Source organism: Hydra vulgaris, chromosome 12 (assembly GCF_038396675.1).
Source record: "Hydra vulgaris chromosome 12, alternate assembly HydraT2T_AEP".
Taxonomy (NCBI): Eukaryota; Metazoa; Cnidaria; class Hydrozoa; order Anthoathecata; family Hydridae; genus Hydra; species Hydra vulgaris.
Genome location: NC_088931.1, coordinates 64193086 through 64215881, shown reverse-complemented (window position 1 = coordinate 64215881; position 22796 = coordinate 64193086). Strand labels below are relative to the sequence as shown.

Genomic DNA, 22796 nt, shown 5'->3' with positions numbered 1-22796 from the left:
ATAAAATAATATTTTCCATATTCCTTTGTACTAACTCATTTCCGTTAAATTTTAAACTGATATATATGCTGCCAGAATGGTTTGTAAAGTTTATTTAATTTGTAAATTGTAATATTTTTTTGGACTAATACAAATTCACTATGAATGGGTAAAACTTTTTGACGTTTTTTGAATTGAATACTTTGTATATATGTAAAGGAAGCTATGTTTTGTTAATAGAAGTTAATAAATACTGATAATTGGCAATTCATGAGAGTGAGTGCAGTGTTGTATAACAATCAGTAGATTTTGTAAATAGGACAGAAATTGATTTCTTGAATTCTTGAATTATAAAAAACAGTTGTGAAAACTATGTTATGCAGTTGGGAAAAACACGCTAGAGAAGGGTGCAAGAGGGTATTATTCGGAAACTCTACACCTCTCACACCTTGGGTAGGGTGGGTTAAAACTTAAATATTATTTTTTGTAATAATAAATAGTATTTATATAAAAACACAAATTTTTCTTAAAAAAATCAAACTCAACTATATACAAAAATTAATATACAAAAGGATTATATACAAGTATCAACTTAATAAATATATACATACACACTATACATACACCTATTAATAAGTGTATATAGATTCAGCTAAGTGAACCTATATAAACTTATTAATAAGTATATTTACAGTTGTTAATAACTACATTCCTGAATTCTCTGCCATCCCTTCTGCCACCAGGAGGTCTGTATTTAAAATCAGGCAGGTCTTTACCTCCTTTATAGTCCCATATGCGGAAGGCCCTTTTTGATTTAGGTCCAGGGTGGCTTCGGCGCCAAACTAAGAAATCACTCCTAGACAAGCCTATATTCAAAAAAAAAAAATTAAATAAGTGTTCGAAAAATTAAAATGAAAAACAAAAACTAAAACACAGTAAAAAACTTACCAAGGAGGTCTTGGTTTTCACTCTGGGTGCCAGATAGCAGTGATGACATGGATGAAGCTGGTAAATTTAATTTTTAAATTTTTAATATGAAATAAGTTCAATAAAAATTATTAAAAATAGTGTTCATTTAGCAAAAAATCATTAAAAAAATTTACAACATTAAGATATACTTGCCAAGTTTCTCCCTTTTGCGTCTCTTACCTCCTTTAGTGTCTCTGTAATAGAAAGTGAGAAATACTTTTTACATTACAGATACTCTAAACTGCAATGGAACGTTCAATGCTAAAAGTATTTTATCATTTGTAACTTTGTTCCAAGAATTTTGGGAAGTGAGACGAGAAAAATCAGTTGAAAAAGTTATTTGAAAAAAGCATTTTTTATTGTTCTTATACAAGTTCAAAGAAAAGCCGATGAAACAGTTTATTCAAAAATGCGTTTAAATACTGTTCGCTTTCGTTTGATCTATTTTTATGATAAAACATTTCCTTTTTTTTAAAAAAAAAAACAACTTTTTTTATACCTAAAACCTTGAATAACATTTTTTGCAGATATGGAACTTTTAATACTTTATTTGTAATAATGTGCTCAAGGTATGTACAAATTTTCAGCTCTATGCGATTTATTGCAAATCTACCACTGTTATTTTTTTGTCTATTTTGACCGGATTATTACGAGTTTAAAAATTATTCGACTGTCTAATATATTTTTAAAAGTCTAAAATCAGTATTTCCACTTTGCATGATTTATCACCTTATGTAGGATTTTTTGACCTCTTTTTTTGAGAATTATGATTTCTGATTTTATGTAAGATACATGATTTTGTAAGATTTTTCTGTTTTTACTCGGAATGACAATATTTTTCACGAATCTATAATACAATTGCCACAGAAAATGTTTAACGTTTAAGGTTTAAGGTGGAATTCAAGAAGCGAACTTGAGTCAAGTTCGACTTTTTTCGAACTTTACAGAGGTGTAAAAATTATTAGACTCAACTAGGTTTTTTTCAATAAAAATAGTTTTATATTCTAAAAAGAATTTATTGAACAATTCAAAGCTACATTAATACTTTGTATGCATGCCTTTAGCCTTAAGTAACATTTCTATACGCTTTGGCATACTTTCTACAAGAACTGGACATTTATTTTTTATTTCCTCATCATGGTGCCATATTTTGATAAGTTGTTCAATCAATTGAACTTTTGTGGCTTTCTTTAGTCTTTTCTTAATAACCGCCCATAAATTCTCTATGGGGTTCATATCTGGGCTGTTTCCTGGCCATGGCAATTTTTGTACATGGTTTTCTGTCAAAAACTTTGTCACTGACTTGGCTTTATGGCATGGCGCACCATCATGCATGAAAACACAGTCTCCATCAGGAAACCAGTCTCTCAATTGGGGCAGCAGTCTTGTTTACAAAACCTTCTTATACTCGTGCTGATTCATTGTGCCTTCAACAATATATAAACGCCCTGTACCATTGGCTGAAATGATACTCAATATCATAACTGTGGTAGGATGCTTCACAGTCTGAGCAACACAAGTCTCAGAAAACTCTTCGTTTGAAGATCTCCTCACATATTGACTGCTTTCATCACATATTGAAAACATGGATTCATCAGAGAAGCAGACCTGTAATCAGATAATATAACAGACTGCAATAACAAAGCTGAGTATTGACCGGAATTGGCAGATGAGTAATGAAAAGATCTTGAAAATTGACAGTTAAGTGTGAAAGAAAAAGGAACATGGGTTGGTTGGTGTTAGGGTAGAAATTTTTGTTTAAAGAAGCATGTGTAAGAAAAACTATTGAAATGTTTAAGTTACTCACCTTACTCCAATCACTTCATAGGCGGGGTTTAACCTCATGGGCCTAGTTAACCCTTTTTTTAGCCATTGCCCTTGTTATTTTGGCTTTCTTTCTTGGCCGACGTGCTGGAAGACCTGCATTAATAAGCCTTCCCCTAATCGTAGAACTGCAAATATCAACACCATACTTCTCCAAGGACTTTTTTAAGTCTTCACTAGTGGCTCTTTTATTCACTTTAGCCATATGGATAAGTTTGCATTGGGTTTTTGGGCTCACTTTGGACTTGCGTCCATAATTTCCTTGTCTTGCAGAATTGTAATCTTGCCCATTTTTAATAGCCTGGCTGATACGGCTTACAGATTTCTGTAAAATTTGTAGTCTTGAAGCTATTTCTCGTTGTGAATACGTTTTTTCTTCAAGCAATGTTTTAGTAACAGCAACTTTTCAAGGTGGAAGATCTTTGGTTCTCCCCATAACCTCAAAATCTGTAGAAAAAAACAAAACAATTTGAAATCAGACTTTTTATACATTTTAAAATGGAAGTTATAGCAAATAAACATTAATATGTTAATGGTTAACCATAATGATTTAATTAAACTCACTATTTTGATGAACGTATTTACAGTAAAAATTCTCCTCACAACAGCTGATTGGCCACCTGTATGTTTATAGCAGTGTTGACAACCCACCAAGCTTATGCGTGGTTACCAAGTTACTAAAGGCTAAAGACAGGCATACAAAGTATTAATGTAACTTTAAATTGTTCAATAAATTCTTTTTAGAATATAAAAACTATTTTTATTGAAAAAAACCAAGTTGAGTCTAATTACAATGTTACAATGGTTACAATGTACACCTCTGTACATTGTAACCAATAGCGGCAGAATATGGGTTTTCCCCTCAAAAATACTCTGCCGCTATTGGTTACAATGTCAAGTTCGCATCATGCATTCAACTCTAAATCTCTAAATAAAGTTGTTTATCAATACTTATTGAAATAGCTTTCTAAAATGTTAACTAAATATATTGAAATTTCTAATTTTTTCCTTTATACAAGTTAATTTGACAAATTATTTTATTATTTATTACATAAATTTATTTCTAAACATTTCAATATGTATAAGATGCTTTAATAATTTTTATTACTTCACCCGTAAAACTATGGTTTAATAATAGATCGTAATAGTATGGATAAATAGTAGGTCGTAACAGTATGGTTTAACAGTAAGTCGTAAAAGTAAGGTTTAATAGTAGGTTGTATTAGTATGGTTAAATAGTAGATCTTAATAGTATAGTTAAATAGTAGGTCGTAATAGTATGGTTTAGTAGGTGTCTTTTATAGTTTCTTATTGTCTAGTAAGTGTTTTTAAAATTGAAAAATAATTTTAAAGTAGAATTAAGCTTTTAAAGTGACAAGAAAGATTCGGAGATTTTTATTTGTTTACGAGTATTTTTACTGAGTAAATCAGTTTTAAGTATATACAAAAACATATAAAAATGTTTAGTATTTTATTGATGTTTTTTCGACATAAAACAAAAACAAATTCAAAACCGTAGAGGCTAATAAAGTTTGTATAAAAAGTTAAAAAGTAAAATAATGTAAAAAAATGGTAATGTTAAAATCAATAAGCAAATTATTGTTAAAACAAGATATAAAATGTTAATATTTGTAAAAATTTCTAAATATTTATAAAATTTGAAAGCTGAAACAATATTAGCAACTGTTAAAGCCAAATAAATATTTTATTCTGCTCGCTTAATGCATAGAGTCACAAAACTGACACGATCTTTGACTCGATTTTAACGGTTTTAAGTGAAAAAAAAAAAGTTCAACTTATGTTGGCTCGTTCAGCTATTCATATAATTTATATTCCTAGATCAATTAACCTTTAGAAAGCATTTTATTTTTTTTTTTTTTTTTGCCGTTAAAAATATACATTCCGTAATTTACTAACAAAATATAAATATAGCAGGGGCGAGAAGAAGACTAATATGTCTTATCACCAAGCCCCTTTATAAATTCCGTAAATATAAAGTTTAATTTTAAAATAAGAAACTTCGTTAAATTTATATAATAAACAAATGTACAAAAGTGGTAAAATAATAAATAAAACATCTATTAATAAAAAAAAAAAAAAAAAAAAAAAAAAAGTGAAAAATTAGCTAGAATTAGCTAGGCTTAGCAAATAGCTAGGCTTAGCAAAAAACAAAAACAATAAAAATATATATTAGGATATAAATAAATTTAACTCAGTCTTTTTCTAAAATTAATATACTTTTCATGTACTTGATAGGTAAATCATAATGTAATTTCAGAAATAGTTTTGTGGTAAATCATTCTTTATTAATAGCTGTCTTAAACTCATTAAGCATTGTTAGAGTTTTAAGTTCAGTTGAAAGTATTTTATTCCATGCCTTTGGTCCTCTTATTGAAATTGAAAAATCAGTTGCTGCATAATAACTTTTGGGCTGTATATATCTGTTATTTGAATATCTAGTTAGATATTTGTTTTCCTTTATTTTGAATAACGGGTTAAATATTTTTGGAATGATACTTTTATTAATTTTGAACATAAAAATTAGGAGATGATAAATATTTATTTGGTAGATATTTAGTATATTTAAGTTAATAAATAAGAGTCGAGAGGGTGTATAGCGGCTTTTATTGGATATGATTCTGATAGCATGTTTTTGCATATTAAAGAGTTTTTTCAATTTATTTTTATTGGTACTACACCATGCAATGCTAGCGTAATTAAGATAGGAATGAATAAAGGAGAAATATAAGAGTTTTAAACAACTTAAATTTAAAAATGATTTTGCCCTATATAGCATGCCGATGTTCCTTGATATTTTACCTTCAATATATTTTATCTGACATCTCCAAGTTACATTTTCGTCCAGGAGTACGCCTAGAAATTTTAATGATACCTCTCTTTTTATTTCATAATTGTTAATACAAAGATTTGGAAGTTTTAATGGAATTTTGTCTCTTTCATGATAGCGATGGAAAAAAGTATATTTTGTTTTTATTACATTTAGAGATAATTTGTTTGCTCTAAACCATTTAGAAAGATATTGATGTTCTATGTTTACAGTTTTAAATAAGATTTTTATGTCATTGTGAGCATAAAATAGATTAGTATCATCTGCAAACAAGATTGAGTCTAATATATTACAAGATTTACTTAAGTCGTTGATATATATTAGAAATAAGAGCGGTCCTAATATAGAGCCTTGAGTTACTCCACAAGTTATATTCATATTGTTAGTTTTACTGCAATTATGAGAAATGTATTGCTGTCTATTTGACAGGTAGCTTTTAAACCATTTAAAGTTCGAGTGTTTAATACCATAGTTTTTTAGTTTGGTTAATAATATATTATGATTTACAGTATCAAAAGCCTTACTGAGATCAATAAACACGCCTAAAGTATATTTATTTTCATCAAAAGATTTCAGAATATCGTGAACAAGATAGGCAATTGCCTGATTAGTGGAAGGCCGTTTTTGAATCCGAATTGTTTATTATAAAGGATGTTATTAATATCTAAGAAATGGTACAATCTTTTATACATAATATGTTCTAGTATTTTTGAAAAACATGGTAGTATTGAATATAATTTGCGACACAAGTTGCATCTCCAGATTTTAGAACTGGTATCACCCTAGCCACTTTTTGTTTGTCAGGAAAGGTACCTTGTTCTAAAGAAAGACTGAAAATGTGCAAAAGCGGAGTTTTTAAATAAAATATTGATTTAATTATTATATTGCTACTTACATCATCAACTCCATTACCTTTATTTGATTTTAATAAATATACAGCATCAAGTAGTTCTTGTTCAGATAACTTTTTATTTTCCATGAGATCATTATTAGAGGTCAAATATGACTCGAAGCTAGTTTTGCTGTTTTTTACTTTGGAAGCCAAACTCGGGCCTGTATTAACAAACTCATGATTGAAAGAATTAGAAATTAACGTTTCATTAGTAATTTCACAATCATTTATAATGAGTTTTTTGGGAAGTTCATTAGCGGTTATGTTTTTTTTTCCTATCACCTCTTTCATTATGCGCCACATTTTTTGTGCATCATTTTTGCAGTTATGTAATTGGTTGGTATAATACTGTTTTTTCGAATACTTTATAACTGTCTCGAAAAGACGTATGTAATTTTTATATTTTGTTTCATTTTTATAAGTTCTTTTTTTTATAAATTTTTCGTACAAGCGTTTTTTTTTTTGTGATGACTTTATTATTCCCGCCGTTATCCAGGGATTCTGATGGGATTTGGTTTTGATTAATTTACTAATAATTGGGAAAGCTTCATTATAGTGGTCTTGAAATATGCAATGAAAAATATTATAAGCTTCCTGAGCATTTTTAGTTTTTAAAATAGTTTCCCAGTTTGTTGTGGATAACAGATTCATAAAAGTCATAGTGGATGTATCATTAATTATTCGCTTTTTAATTTCTTTTTTTTCTGATATTTTATTGATGCTTTTTTGTGAAATTATAAAAACCGGAAAGTGGTCTGATATATCAGTGACAAAAATTCCAGTCTTAACTTTTATGTTTTTGAAATAGTTTATTATGATTTGATCGATCAGTGTAGCACTATTTTTTGTTATGCGAGTTGGTTTATCAATTGTTGGAATAAAACCATTTTGAAATATAAAATTAGTAAGATTTCTGACGTTTTTATTATTTTCATAATCGAGAAAATCTAAATTGAGATCGCCTACACAATAAAATAGCTTGCCATAAGTATCTTTTTTTGTAATTAAACCTTTAAAGTGTTTGCTAAATGCTTTCATATTACCTGAAGGCGGTCTATATATGACGTGCAGAATTACGTTTTTGCTGGCATCGTTTAAGACCTCAACAGTTAGTAACTCAAAATCCTTTGTTATTGAGCACATTTCTTTACGCAGTTTAAAATCTAAAGAGTTATGTATGAAAATGCACACTCCACCTCCTATTTTTTCAGATCCTCTTATTTGATGAATAACTTTATAATTATTAAGTTGAAAGTTAGAGTTATTTTCGATTTCTTTATTCCTGCACCATGTTTCTGTTAGACATATAATTTGAAATTTTTTTTTAACGCTAAACAAAAATTCTTTAAATTTATCAAAGTTTTTTTGTATACTCCTTATATTTAGATGCAGAATGGATAGTGCATTAACATCAATGTTGCCAATGAGCGTTGAAATGTTCGAGTTGTAATAATAAGGGCTTATATTTTCCTCTCCATCCCCATCCTTAAAAAAACTAATGTTTAATTCAGGGTTATTTTCGAAAAGTATATTTTTGTTTCTTAGGAAAGATTTAAGTTTATTTATGTCATTATTATTGCCATTATTATTGGATGTGTAATTTTTTGCATTAAAATTAGATAATAAATTAGTTTCCATTTTAAAATAAGAATTTAAACAATAAAATAACAAATAAAAAACATTTACTTTTCTTTGGGAGTCCATTCGCGAATGATTAGTTTATTGTACGATATAACCGCATATTTTCCGCCTTCTCGTTCTTTTTTCAGTTGTTCTCGAAGCTCGTTTCTTATAATTGTAATTTCGGCGCAGTAGTCTTCGTTTATGTAAATATTTTTTCCTTTTAAATTTTTCGCCTGTTTTAAAATTTCTACTTTGTCTTTATAGTTTAGTAGCTTAACAACTATTGGGCGAGTTTTGTGTGTGTTTCTAAATCCTGTCCTGTGAGCCCTCTCGATTTGTATACTTTTTAAACCAAGTGTATCTTCAAACATCTTTTGTACCTTAGATTCGCTTACACTCCAATTTTCGTTTTCGCTTTCTTTCAGGCCTTCTATTCTGAGGTTGTTCCTTCGTGAACGATCTTCGATTTCTCTAAGCTTATTCTTTATTTTCAGTATTTCGCTTTTGTCTTTTATTTTATTGCTTAACTCTTTTGTTTTTTTCTTTACAACTTCAAATTTATTCGAAATAATCTCATCGTTAGTTTGGATAGATTTCATAATATCACTGCAATCAGATACAAGTGATATAACTTTTTTTATTCGTTTCATCTAAATCCATTGCAATGTTATTAATTTTATATGAGTTTTCGCTTGCGACTTTTTCATTCATATCTAGCCGCTCAGTAAGAATTTTCATATTTGCTGCAGTTATAGATGCGAATACTTTTTCGTGATCTTTCAAAAGCTTCCTCGTTTCTTCTAAAATATCTTTTTTTTGTTTCTCTAGTAAATCTGAAATCATCTTAATATCCATTTTAATTTAATTTTTATTTTTTATTTTTGAAGCAATAAAAACACGTCTGTTCACCACGATGCGCAATTGTTCGATTCAACTTATTTTTAATTATTTAGATTCAACAATATTTAACTTGTAAACACAGTATTGCACTAAAAGTATATGTGTTTTTTCCGTGAATACGAATCTTTAACCTGATGCCCCTCGTTACGTTTTGCACAATGCTATTGGGAACTTTACCACAAATTTTGTTCCACTTTTTGAGCAGCTCAGATTCCTCGTTGATTTTATATTGTGTCTTATTTAACTTGTACTTTCAAATAGCCTATAGTTTATTTGTAGGATGGATATGTGGACAATATGGCGGATTGTGATCATTTGGTATAACTTAAAGCTGATTTTCTGGATACCAATTTGAAGCAGGATTTGCATAGTGAAAACTGATCAAATTATTCAAAAAATTTACAAAAGTAATATAAGATTGCATAAAACACAAAAAATGTTTTTCCTGGAACTTCTTCTAGTAGAGGTGAAAAGGAAAGAACAAGAGGCCGGATGAATAAAAAAAAGTTCACAAGCAATAGCTCTGAGTAAAAGCAAAAGCTAAAAAATGCTTACGGCAAAAACAATTGCTTAAAAATACGTGAATAAAGTTTTGCTTTTTATTTTTTTGATTTTTCTAATTTTTAAAATTTTAAAATGTAAGGGTTTACTTAGGAACTAACTTCTCAAAGGAATTTATTTTTAACATTCTCGTCTTCTACTTTCATATTTATTGTTAAGTTAAAACATTTGAACTTGGTTGAATGTTATGAACTTCTGTTTTTTCAATTGAAGACCTTGGAATGAAAACCTCAAATGTCCACTTTTATGGAAATTGGGTTTATGTTATTTTTAGGTTGCCTATATATGAGTCCATGTAATGACTTTTGTTAAATATTTATTTTAAAATTATATGTCCTTCAAATTGACTGTCAAAAAAAAGGTATTTTTTTAAAAACATCAATAGTCACAACCGGTTTGTTTAAAAACAGCAAATGTCCGTATTTTCACCAATGCACGGCGGTATAAATCACTTGTATTTTGACATTAATGAATAGTGCTTCTTGTGTCGTTTTCTGTTTATTTATAAGTTTTTGCAGGGTTTATAATGGAAAGTTCGAATATACAATTGTCTGAAAACCCCTGGAAAAGGAAAATTAAACACAGCAAGCAGAACTTAATTAAAATTGCAAAAGTAAAGGGAGCTGGTCATGTTAATCATGTAGGAAAGTATCTTCCTGCTACAACTGTTGGCAAAGATTGCAGGTATAAAATAAAGCAGTGAATTATAATATTATTAACTAATATACCATACATCATATATATATATATATATATATATATATATATATATATATATATATATATATATATATATATATATATATATATATATATATATATATATATATATATATATATATATATATATATATATATATATATATATATGGTAATGCATTTTATATAAATAAAATTTTTATAAAAATTTTATTGATGATATATATCATCATCATCATCATCATCATCATCATCATCATCATCATCATCATCACCACCATCAATCAACAATTATTAATAAGCATTCACCATTCCTCGCATCCCATGTTTTTCATCCATTAGTTTGTTGATTAATAACTTTTGTTGAACAAGTTTTACTTGAGAAATTTATTCAAAATAAAATATTAAACTTCTTTTTAATTGTGTATGCTTGGTATAATTTTAATTGTGTATACTTCTTTTTAATTGTGTATACTTGGTTAATTTAGGTGCAAGAAATTACACTGTTTTGAAAGAGTGATATCAGAACTGATATCAGAACGGAAGTATTTGATATGTTTTACAAAATGGAAACTAGAAATGAACAAGATGGTTATTTTTCTGGTTGTATTGAAGTGATAAATATAAAAAGAAGAAGTTTAAGGATAAAAAAAAACTTGAAAGATGTAATTCCTATCAACGGTGATATTTACATGCATTCAGCATCTTACAAGTATAAGGTCAGTATTATTATTCCTGATGCGTCTTATAAAATACATACAAATCCTCATTCTTAATAAAAATTATTCTTATTTGTTTCAGATAAAATCTTTAGATGATGGTCTTAGCTATGAGATTTGTATGAAAGCATTTTTATCAATTCATGGTATTTCTCATCCTCGACTGAGACGTATTCAAAATCATATAACAAGTACAGGATTAGCCCCGAAAGATAAAAGAGGAAAACATAAAAATCGCCCACATGCTGTACCTGATCAAATAATACAGCTCATTCATTCTCATATTCAATCCTTCAAAGGCTGTCAAAGCCATTATTATTTTACCAAAAATAAAAATGTAAGATACCTTTCAGAGACATTAAGCATAAAAAAAATGCACGAACTCTTCTTACAATTTTACAAAATCCAACTAAAATATGATACATACTACAGAATTTTTATAACCAAATATAATCTATCCTTTGGATCTCCTCGCAGCAATACATGTTTATATTGTGATTCAGTTAAAACAAAACTTTAAGTTTTTGATTTTCCTGAAGAAGACAAACTAAAACAGGAGATAGAACACAAGCTTCATTTGGCAAGAGCGCAAGAGTTTACAAATAAAAAGTGACGTTTAAAACTACTAGCGAGCTCTTCTACTGATATTACTGTCATATAATTTGACTTCATGCAAAATTTGCCTTTGCCAAATATGGTTACAAAAGCTGTATTCTAGGCAGTTGTGGTATTATGTATTTGGGATACATGATTTAGCTCGAAATGATGTATTCATGTATTTTTATTATGAAGGAGTGGCGAAACGTGGGCAAAATGATGTAACGTCAATGTTGCTCCACTGATTAAATAAACATTTACCACAGGGTACAAAAACATTATATATTTTGAGTGACGGGTGTTCTGGACAAAATAAAAATTTTGTCATGATTTGGTTTTGGTATATGGTAGTACATGTACTTAAAAAAATTGATTGTGTAATTCATATTTTTCCTATAAGAGGTAACTCCTTTTTGCCAAATGAAGCAGATTTCCATCTGTTTAGCAATGCTAGAAAAGCAATCTTGGCAGATATCCCTGAGGATTGGGATAAGGTTGTTCTTGAAGTAAGGAAAACACCAAAACCTTTCATTCTTAAAAAACCAAAACAGGAAGACTTTTTTAATATAAAAGACATGCTTAAGCCTTACTTTTGGGCAAATTATGGAAAAAACTTCAAACTAAGACAAATCAGAATGTATAAAATAGACAGAGATAATGTTGACGAAGTTATAGCTAAACAAAATAGTTTCCTTGGATCTTGGGAAAGATTTAAAATAATAAAAAAAAACATTATACCTACAACAATTTCCTACAAACTATCTTATAATGGTTTGATTCCATTAAAGGGAGCCAAAAAAAAGGATGTCATAAAACTATGTAAATATTTACAAAATCCTCAAAATGCCAACTTTTATGAAAATTTGCCTTGTGACAACGATATGGTAGATGCTGGTGAGGAAGATAGCAAGGGATTAACTGATATAGATTAAAATTCATATTTAATTGAGACAGTATTTTTGATATAATATTTCAGTTTAGTTATAATGTTTTGTATTTCATGCTTTTATCTTTTAATTATTTTTATTTTTATTTTTTTTTGTTACTTAAAAAAGTAAAAAATATTCATAAGATCTTTTTCTTCCACTTTATAAACCAAAAGAAAAAAAAATGATCAATTTTGTTGTTTTTATTTCTCCTTTTATAGTGAAATTTCTCCGTATTTTGAAGCAAAAACAGCTAAAGTCCAAATCTTTTGGAAAAACCTCAAATGTCATATTAACTTTTTAATCAATATTTAATTATGCATACTTAAATAATAATATTAGTTATACTTATTCAGAGCGTAAAATGTGGTTCTATGATTTGGCATTTAAAAGATAGTCGTATATATTAGTGGAACCATGAAATTCAGAGTAAATGCTCTCCTGAAAAAAAGATCGTTTGTGACATTTGAGGTTTTCATTCCAAGGTCTTCAATTATGCTAAAAGAAAACTTTCATATTTATCTCAGTCCATTTTACATTCACACTCTTTACTTGGTTGTTTTTTTTAAGTTAATAATTTTGTACTTATAAGATCAATAGGTGATAAAATTGTATTTCAATTTTAGTTTGTTTGAATATGTTATACGATACAATAATTTAACCGTTTGAGACTTTTATAAATAATTTTATTATTGGTAATTCTCTTAATTCTCCTATTGTTTATAATTACTGCTCAATTAAAAAATTAAATTTTAAGAAACATTTCTTGTCTTATATATATATATATATATATATATATATATATATATATATATATATATACATATATGTATATATACATATATCCACTAAAAAGAAGGGACATATGTGCCCCAGGTGCCAAGATAGTAGGGGTGCCAGAAGACGGAAGACAAAAAAATTATCATTAGATTTCAATTACAAAAAAGTAAAAAAAACGTTTTTATTGATAAAGTAAAAAATAAATTTACTTGGTGATGTGCATAGCAACAACTTTGTGTTATTTATATTACCAAAGAATCATAGTTTAAATAATTTTTTTTGTTGTTGTTGGTGAGGATCAAGAAAAAAAAAAATTTGAACTTTTATTTTATTGACAATATTGAAGTCGATGCTAGGCATCATCCAAACAAAACATTTTATTTTTAAAGATAAACTTTGTCAGGTTAATTTAGAAAATATTAAATATATCCCATAAATACTTTTATGATTATTCTGAAAGTAAATTTAATCACGATTTTAAATTAAAAAAATTTATATTTTTTAATATAAGTGTTAAAGTCTCAACACAAATCAAATGTCACGCTTACACTCAAAAAAAAAGAAATAAAGTCAAGACTTATAACTACAAGCTTGTATCTCTTACCTATACCGTACAAGTTGACGAAGAAATAAATTATATGTAGGATTATAAAACAACCTAATATCAAAGTCTCAACATGGATTTGTACATCACAAATGCTGCGTTAAAAACCTGATTGAACCCCGTAACATTTTAACGGAAGCAGTTGACCGTGGAAACCAAGTTAAAATTTTTTACCGACTTTGCCAAAGCATTCAACACATTGTCACGAAACGACGTCTTCATAAGATTGATGCTTCTGGTATTTTAGACCAGCTAATCAATCAAAATTAATTTGGATCTCATAGATCAGTACTTGCATCTCTGCTATTTGTGTTCTTTATCAATAACTTACCAGACTGCATTCTTTACTATACCAAATTATACGCCAATGATGGCAAAATTATATGAGTTATTGGTGTCAATCAGTTTTCTTTTAATTATGAAAAACTGCGAGCGGACACCGACAACGCTTTAAATTGGTTGCACAACTGTTTTATGAATTTCAACTTTGAGAAGTGCAAAGTAATAGAAGTGCGTTTTCGTAATAACTAATTAATAATACTATGGCTAACGTTGATGGCTTGACGGTTAGATGCATGGTTGTCTCATAAAGGCATTTTAATTTGCATAACTTTTTAGTTATGGAAAAAACTGTACCAGCTGTACATTAAATCAAGTCTAGATTTTTGTTTTTTTATACCAGAACTTATTATTAACTACTTACTAAACCAGACCTTGATATTTATTATACTAGAATAAATTAAACAATATTGAACACTATTGGGCGTTGTCCAACATCGCGCAATATTGTTTAATAACGCTCAATTTATTCTACAAATACATCCTTTCTTTTTTTATGCTTTCTCATCAAACTCAGCACATGCTTTAAAAAAATGACCTGTTTAAAAACCCAACTAATCAAAGGGTATCCATCATATGTCATCACTTTTTTTAAAAACCGTATTGCAAGCTGCTGGAGGTTAGGATGCGCTGGATATAGTTGATGTACATACAGTAAATTCTTCTAAAAGTATTTTTTATAATACTAATTTGGCTGCAGCAATCTCAATTGTCAAAACGTGAAAATCTATTGTTGCTTTCCTTTATCAATATTAAACCTTTTATGTATAAGTTTGATTATTGTAATAAATAAATAAATAAAAAAAGAACTTATTGTTTTTAGTTGAAGTCCCGCTAGATGGAAGATCGTACTTTACAAGCTTTCGAACTGCTGCTCTAAAGTCATAGCTTTAGATGAAATAGAATTTTTTGCCAAGCAACTCATGATAGAAAAATTGCAATGAACTTGGATATGCAGCTTTTCTTGAAAATGTTTGCGACAATGTTTTATACATGCTTTTAGATTTATACTTAAAAGCTAATAGTTTTAGAAAATAATTAAGATTTTAGACGTTAAATAAGTGTTAAAAATATATTTTATGAGATGCAATGATGCTTATCTCTCAGTGTCAATAAATCTTGCAATTAATAGATTAGACCATCATTTAGACAGTAATCAATTAGACATTAGTAATTGAAATTGGATTGTTTAATTTACTATTAAATGAACTTATTTTTATAAAAACATTTATTTTTAATTAAAACGTTTGCAGTATAACTAACTTATTTAAAAGATTATGTAATGGATTTAAACAAACACTCGGCTTATCTTAGCCAACTAATTGCACATTTCTACGCATTTGGAGATGTTTCTCCACTTATATAATATAATAAACAAATCCGTTTTGGAGACGCGCTGACGCGTCTTTAAAATGCGACTAATTTCATGAATATTTTCATGATCGCCTTTTTTTTAGTGCTGTTAGCAACTTTGACTAAATAGACTAAAAGTTGACCAGTCAAAAGTTGAATGTAGTCGACTTCGAAAAATCAAAAAGTTGATTAAATTGACTAAGTACTTTCTGCTAATCGACTAAAATTCGATTTAGTCGAATAAAAATCTTAAAATCCTTTTATCTTTTCATTCTATTTAACTTTTCAATCTTTAACTTTTATTTGTTCATTTAATAACTGTAGTATGCACTATTATAACTTTTATCTAGTTTTTTGTTTACTCGCATTATTTATACCTAGTTTTTATAAACTTTCGATTATGTATTTCATTAATTTTTTTTCTTTTGTTTACTCGTCGCAATTTTCATAAATACTTTCATACAGGATCGCTCCAAGCTGGCTCAGGGCCCTGGGGCAAAATTAAGTTATGAAGCTCCAAAATCTTAATGTTATTAATCTATACAATCATATTGTAAATATGATTGTATTGACTTTTTAATATATAACAAGTATTTAAGGTGGTGCCTAAATCATAGTGGTCTGAGAATGGATTGTTCCGTTGTCGGAGTGGCCCTTCTCCCATATTGTTTTGCTCAATTATTATATAAATGTTATGATATTAAAAAAGAAAAAGAGAATATAAATTACTTAATTGTTTTTATTACAGTTTATTTCAAAAAAATAAATTCTTCCAATACTTAAACTAAATCGACTTCTATTCGGTTTGGTCGATTTTAAAAATGTATTAGTCGATTTTAGTCGACTTTAGAAAATATAAGATTTAGTCGACAGTCGAACTACTTAATAGTCGACAGCCGAACTATTTAATAGTCGAAAGTCGAACTAACTATTTAACGTACTTTTTTTTAAATCTAATTATTTATAAAATTATTGTCTATAATAAAAATACTGAAAATCATTAAATGGTGCAAAGTAAAATCTAAAGAAACTTATCAAAGAATTAAAAGGATCTATTTTCTTCCTTAAAATCAAACTTTTTTAATTGCTCTACCAATAGATTGTGCAATCAAGAGATAGCTTCAAAGTTACAAGAAAAACAAGTTGCGTTTAGAATGGATCAGTTTTTTTAAAACTTGACAAGGAGGGTGTTAAAGTTTTATTTTATATATTATATTATATATTACAGCTAGGATTTGATTTATCGAGTACTTATTTTAAAGTATATGAATTCACTCAAAATAACATTAATTTACCCACATATATATATGAACATGAGCAAAAAAAACATCTAAACTTAGTTTTAATGTTTGTATGTTAATATATAATAAATAATTAGTTTGAGTAACATAATAAAAAAAACATGGGTAGCAGATGAAAGTTTAAAACCGTTCATCTATCACAATCTAAAACTACCAGCCAAATTTAAATCTAACAAAATATCAGGTACACTCCAAATATCAAAATTAACGTCCTAATTTAAATTACAAATCCCCTATTTAAATCAATATCTAAAAGATTTTTAAGCTGCTGTATATACCAATATGCAACTTTGGTATATAAAGTGGGTAAAAAGTATTGATTTTAGTCAAAACAAACTATTTGAACACTAGCTGTTGTTAGTTGTTAGTCGACTAACTGTTGCTAACAATAACTATAGTTTCATTGTTATGGCAGACACTGATTTAAAATTTTTCAACTTTATCTCTTTTGGGTCATAATTTTTATGACAGAAACCTGATTTAAATTTTTTAATATTTTTTAGAAAAGACAGATCTACTACCGGTGGTGGTGATGCTATTTACGCTAATGTTCAAATACATGCTTGATTTGCTGTCAAACATTCAAAACAAATTTAACTCAAGTTCACTTTCTTAGTTAATAAAAAAAATCTAATCATTACTGATGGTTTTAACATTTCCTAATGAATCATTACTGATGGTTTTAACATTCCTAATGAATCATAGCTGATGGTTTTAACATTCCTAAGATCAAATGTAAAAAGATTGAGTAAATAACTTAAGCACTAAAGCCAGTTTAGATTACAAATTTGCTAATATTTTAAACTTTCTAGATCTATAATCCTGTTACTAAACCAATTTTTATTCAACCCAACGGATCTTTAAAAAATGTTTTATTTTTACTAGAAAATCTTTTGCAATGACTAAAAAAATGGCTGTGAAGAACTTTGCAGCCTTTTTAAACGAAAGGAACGTTAACTATACTGTTTAACCAGGGTCTTTTTTCACAAAGTAAACAGAACAAAGAACATTGGTTTCTGAACCGTAACACAAATGAAAATTTTTTTCCCTGGATAATGAGTAAAATGCAGTAGAAATATCGTAAAGAAACACGTGTTACAAATCCTTCTTTTGACCACAACTTAACCAACCAAAAAATTTATGTAAAAAGCATTTAGCTTATATTACCAATTTCAGTAATCATATAAACACAGTATAAATATATAAATATATTCATATATATATATATATATATATATATATATATATATATATATATATATATATATATATATATATATATATATATATATATATATATATATATATATATATATATATATATATATATATATATATATATATATATATATATGTACATATATATATATATATAAAGTAAGATGAAAAAAAAAAAACTTTTTTACGGTACTTAAAGTTTCATGCCGTTTGCGGCACTCATCGGCCATATATTTAAATCAAGAAAAAACCGTTCAAAAATACAATTAAAAAACCGTTACAAAATTAAAAAAAGATATATTATTTTATATACATTAATTCATCTAACAAAGAAATATTTCAAAATACTATTCCTCTATATAATGAAGCTTTATTAAAGTCTGGTTATAAATGTAGTCTAACATATAATCCTATAACAATATCAACTCCAAAACGGAACTCCAATACATCAAATAACATGCAAAAACAGTTCATTTGGTTAGATCAATATGAACACTTTAGTGTGCAGATCAGTATTATTGAGTTATGTAAAAGTTCCTTCATTTAAGGAACTTTTTTATAACTAATTTACAGGCCTACTGGTTGAGTGACATTAATACTTCGGTATTGTTCTTTCACAATTTTTAGTTTTAAATTGTTGAGGTGTTTTGTATATTTGCCATGGTGCATATTTCTGTATATTTGCTGCTAATCTTAACAATGTTTTTCAGACATTTTTTATCGGGTTAATTTTTAAACGCATTATATTTCCAAAACATTTTGTTGTGATCTTAAGCAGAAGCAGAGCTCAATTAACACGGGTGTCAATATTTAAAGTTGATAGTCAACAGGTTAAAACTAAATTATTTTATACTAAATTAAATACTTGATAAACTAATTTGATTACTGTTAAGAAACTTTTAACTTTTTTATATACAATACTTAAATAAAAAATTATTATTTACAACTGTATTTTTTTATCTACCCCCGTTATTTATTAATAAATATTGAGCACAAATTATTCTTTTATTCTAAACTATGCTTTTGTATTTGTCTACGTTTCGGAACCAATCGTTTTCAAAATTTACACTTTCAGTGTATGTATATTAGGAGATAGATTAATTTTAGGTATTGGAGCCAGTTCGGCTTTACTACTTTTATCATTAAAAGTTAAATTCGATCCGCTTGTAAAGATGAAACTGTGTATTGAGTTAATAAAAAGTTTAGCATTGTGTAACTTTTAGTCAGGTTTACTATCTATTTGAGTTTTTTCTTTTATATTATTTTATGTTATAGGTTTTCTCAATAAAGTACATAATCAAGTTTTTCTATATTATTTTAAGGAGTAGTAGTACAATAGTATAATTGCTTTTGCTGACGATGTCGGTTTTTTCTATTGTTTTTTAAAAATTTATATTATTTATTATAAGACTATAGCAGTGGGTATATAAATATTGAATTTAATATAATTAATATTACTAAAATCATATATATATATATATATATATATATATATATATATATATATATATATATATATATATATATATATATATATATATATATATATATTTATAGTTTATGTAGTTTCGGGATATATATGCTTTTTAAAAATGTCATGCTTTTTTGATTTTAAGTTAAAAATAAAATGATGAAAGTAAATTACTTTGAACTAGCATCAATACAAACAGTTGATGCAAAAAAAGTTATAGAATCTATTGAAGAAGATGAACTTTATCCTGGTCGTAAAAGAAGGAAGTTAGATAATTTAAATGTAGATGAAAGGATTCTTCGTAGGTGAGAAAACAGAATTGAGCTATTTCTATTAGCATATATTGTGTACACTTTTTAAATTCAAAAATGACTTTATTTTTTGATAAATTTAGAAAATTGAAAAATAGAGTAGCTGCACAGACAGCTAGAGACAGAAAAAAAGCTCATATGGAAGATCTGGAGACATGTCTTGCTAGAATTGAAAAAGAAGTACAATAATTTTTTTAAACAACTTAATTTAAATATATAATAAATAGAGTTGTGCTTATACAATTTTTCTCTAGAACAAGTTTTTAAAGAAAAGTAACCAAGAACTCCGTTCACAAATTCATAATCTCAATGAAAAAAACATGCAACTACAAATACGATTAGGCCTCACTCCTCCATCTTCTCCATCTCAAGATTATACTTGTCCAACAATAAACAAATATCAAAAAAATGACAGTCATATAATAACACCGTCAGTTTCTGATCATGACCACATTGTGATCAAGAAAGAAGAATTATCATCTGAGCATGCATCGCTTAGTGTGGTTTCCCAGCTGAGGAATATTGTACTGATAATACTTGTTTCATTAGTCACGATGTGCGAGAAGAATCACAAGTAATTACTTCTTTTTTTTAATTATTAAAGTTTTATGTTGTATAAATGAAAATAAGAATAAATAGGATGGTTTATTTATTTTTCTCATAATAGCTTTATAATAAATTAAAATGCACCTGTTTTTATAGCAACAACAAAAAACAGTTATCTCTTAAATAAATATTCTCTGAGTTTGTTTAACTGCTTGTTGTTGAATTAATACTATTGTTGTTAAAGTTTTACAAAAGTTAAAATTTGTATTTATTTAAACAACAATGGAGTTTGTTCATAACTTTATTTATATGTACATAGACTTCTAGGGTGTAGGAGAGCTTCTGCTCTTGGCATCAGAGTATCTACAGGCTTCAAAATAAAAATTAAAGATAAAAATAAAACTGAGTTTAAAAATTTCTAAATTCTTGACATTACTATTTTTTTTAGGTGTTATGATTCCTTTTATCTATAATATCTATAATTTATATTTTTTTTAATCTTAAATTTGTTATTTTCTTTTTCTAAAAATGACTTGATTTTGATTGCTTTTTGTCGTTTTTAGACTGAGTTGTTACTTGATATCGAAGAATACGAAGAACCAAAGTATGGAATTAGACCATGCTTTGAAGTTACAATTTCATCAACAACACTTGTATCAGAAGAATCTAAATTTTCTCCCCAATATATTCTTACTAAGCCAAAAGAGTTTGATGTTGACGAGTTTTTATCAGATACAAGCCATGAGTTTACTTGCCCGATTAGCCCAGAGTCTGAGTTGGCGACTCCTGACTCAAGCTCAAATGACAGAACTGATGGTGTCGTCACACTCAGCACTAACACAAAAAAATGCATGGTGGGGCTCGACTCCAAAAATGGATCCACCAGTATAATTGGTGAAAGATTTGTAGATGATAATTTTTTCATATTGCCAAATGAATTAACAACTATGAATGATGACAGCAATATTGACTTTAATGATGCTTTATCTGAACTATTTCCTTCATTGATAAGTGTTTAAAACTATACTTAAATTGCATAGCTTTTGTGAATTAAAGCTGTTTAAATTAAATATTTTGTATAAATTAGAATAATTTCTTATTTAAAAATTTTTTATAGTATTATTTTTATACTATTAAATATCTTGTATTTTAAGACTTAATTTTAGATAATATTATATTGGCTAAAACTTTGATAATTACTCTAGAGAAAAAAGTAGTTAGCGATTTTGTAAAGCTTTTGTAAAATTTACAAATTGCAACATCAGGTCCTTTGTTATTTAAAAACACTCTATTAATTGTCACTTCCTTTTTCTTAATTGATTCTTTTTTAATTCTGCCAAATTTGAAATTTCATCAACAAATGCTTTATATAATTCATACATACATACATACATACATACATACATACATACATACATACATACATACATACATACATACATACAAACATACATACATACATACATACATACATACATGCATACATACATAGGAACTAATACCGACTTATACCGACTTCCTTCTAAAATACTGCTTTATTGAACCAGGAATGATTTTAATATAATTCAATTCAATAATTTTTTTATAAGTTAATACGATAAAGTAAACTTTAATAATGAACTTGTTTCATGTTTTTATAGTTTAATACTTGCATTTGTCGCAGGCCGATAAGTTGGTTTAATTGAATTTTTAAAAGCATGATTTCCCCATTATCGTTCCAAGAAACTACGTCATAATTTTTCAAAAATTGATAGTTACCGGATCAATATTGCAAATTTTGATTGATTTAAAAAGTTACTTGATATCTTTCATTCATTAATATTGTTAATGTATGTTCTTATTACTTATCTTTACAAAAGGCCACCCACGTGTTATGAGATAAAAGAAGAAATGACGGAAATTGAGGAAGGGTGGCATTTGCAGTGCAATCGGTCGAATACGGCTACCACAACCCTCCCTAAAAAGAGCCTTGATTTTAAAATCAATCAAAAGAAACCAAAATATTGGCCCTAAATTTCGAAAAATCTTCTGCTATATGGTATTACTTGAAAAATTTTAATTGAGGGGTTTGAGGAAGGCTAACACTTTCTGTGTTAAAATCCATCGAGGTGCGGGTGGAGTTAAAAACTCTAAAGGTCTTCGGAGACCCTGACGCATAAATATGCCACCTCTCATAATAATTGTTTGAAATTTTGAAAGTTAAAATTGCCAAAAATAAAATCTAAAAGTTAAGTTGTGAATTTTTTTTAATCTGTTATTGACAAAATGGGATTTGTATATCGAACCAGATGATGGGATTCTGCTATTGATACAATCAATAAAGTTGTGGGTAATTT

The 22796-nt window shown here is 27.6% G+C and overlaps 3 protein-coding genes and 2 long non-coding RNA genes across 5 annotated transcripts; 2 read left to right on the top strand and 3 right to left on the bottom strand.

Moving 5' to 3' along the window:
• Positions 1-481: 481 nt before the first annotated feature.
• On the bottom strand, positions 482-3563 carry LOC136088919 (uncharacterized). The gene is made up of 4 exons (XR_010642637.1): positions 3337-3563; positions 2756-3219; positions 928-2556; positions 482-845 (listed from the first exon to the last, which is right to left on the bottom strand). It is a non-coding gene; the product is annotated as an uncharacterized LOC136088919 (long non-coding RNA).
• A 2757-nt stretch (positions 3564-6320) lies between these two features.
• LOC136088272 (MATH and LRR domain-containing protein PFE0570w-like) lies at positions 6321-8150 on the bottom strand. Its single transcript, XM_065811957.1, has one exon. The coding sequence runs from the start codon at positions 8148-8150 to the stop codon at positions 6321-6323; it is 1830 nt and encodes a 609-aa protein (XP_065668029.1).
• Positions 8151-8194: 44 nt separating this feature from the next.
• Positions 8195-8734, bottom strand: LOC136088271 (uncharacterized). Its single transcript, XM_065811956.1, has one exon. The coding sequence runs from the start codon at positions 8732-8734 to the stop codon at positions 8195-8197; it is 540 nt and encodes a 179-aa protein (XP_065668028.1).
• Positions 8735-9123: 389 nt separating this feature from the next.
• LOC136088918 (uncharacterized) lies at positions 9124-12723 on the top strand. The gene is made up of 3 exons (XR_010642636.1): positions 9124-10280; positions 10784-11014; positions 11097-12723. It is a non-coding gene; the product is annotated as an uncharacterized LOC136088918 (long non-coding RNA).
• A 6992-nt stretch (positions 12724-19715) lies between these two features.
• On the top strand, positions 19716-21647 carry LOC100210912 (uncharacterized). Its single transcript, XM_065814093.1, has 4 exons — positions 19716-19908; positions 19998-20094; positions 20169-20488; positions 21024-21647. Exons 1-4 carry the CDS (start codon positions 19760-19762, stop codon positions 21349-21351), a joined length of 894 nt encoding a protein of 297 aa, XP_065670165.1. The 5' UTR covers positions 19716-19759; the 3' UTR covers positions 21352-21647.
• The last annotated feature ends 1149 nt before the right edge of the window (positions 21648-22796 follow it).

Coding starts and splice junctions, on each gene's coding strand:
- LOC136088272 (XM_065811957.1), bottom strand. CDS start 8,150: ATGGAAACTAATTTATTATCTAATTTTAATGCAAAAAATTACACATCC.
- LOC136088271 (XM_065811956.1), bottom strand. CDS start 8,734: ATGAAATCTATCCAAACTAACGATGAGATTATTTCGAATAAATTTGAA.
- LOC100210912 (XM_065814093.1), top strand. CDS start 19,760: ATGATGAAAGTAAATTACTTTGAACTAGCATCAATACAAACAGTTGAT. Junction 20,095..20,168: donor TTGCTAGAATTGAAAAAGAA/GTACAATAATTT, acceptor ATTTTTCTCTAG/AACAAGTTTTTAAAGAAAAG. Junction 20,489..21,023: donor ATGTGCGAGAAGAATCACAA/GTAATTACTTCT, acceptor TGTCGTTTTTAG/ACTGAGTTGTTACTTGATAT.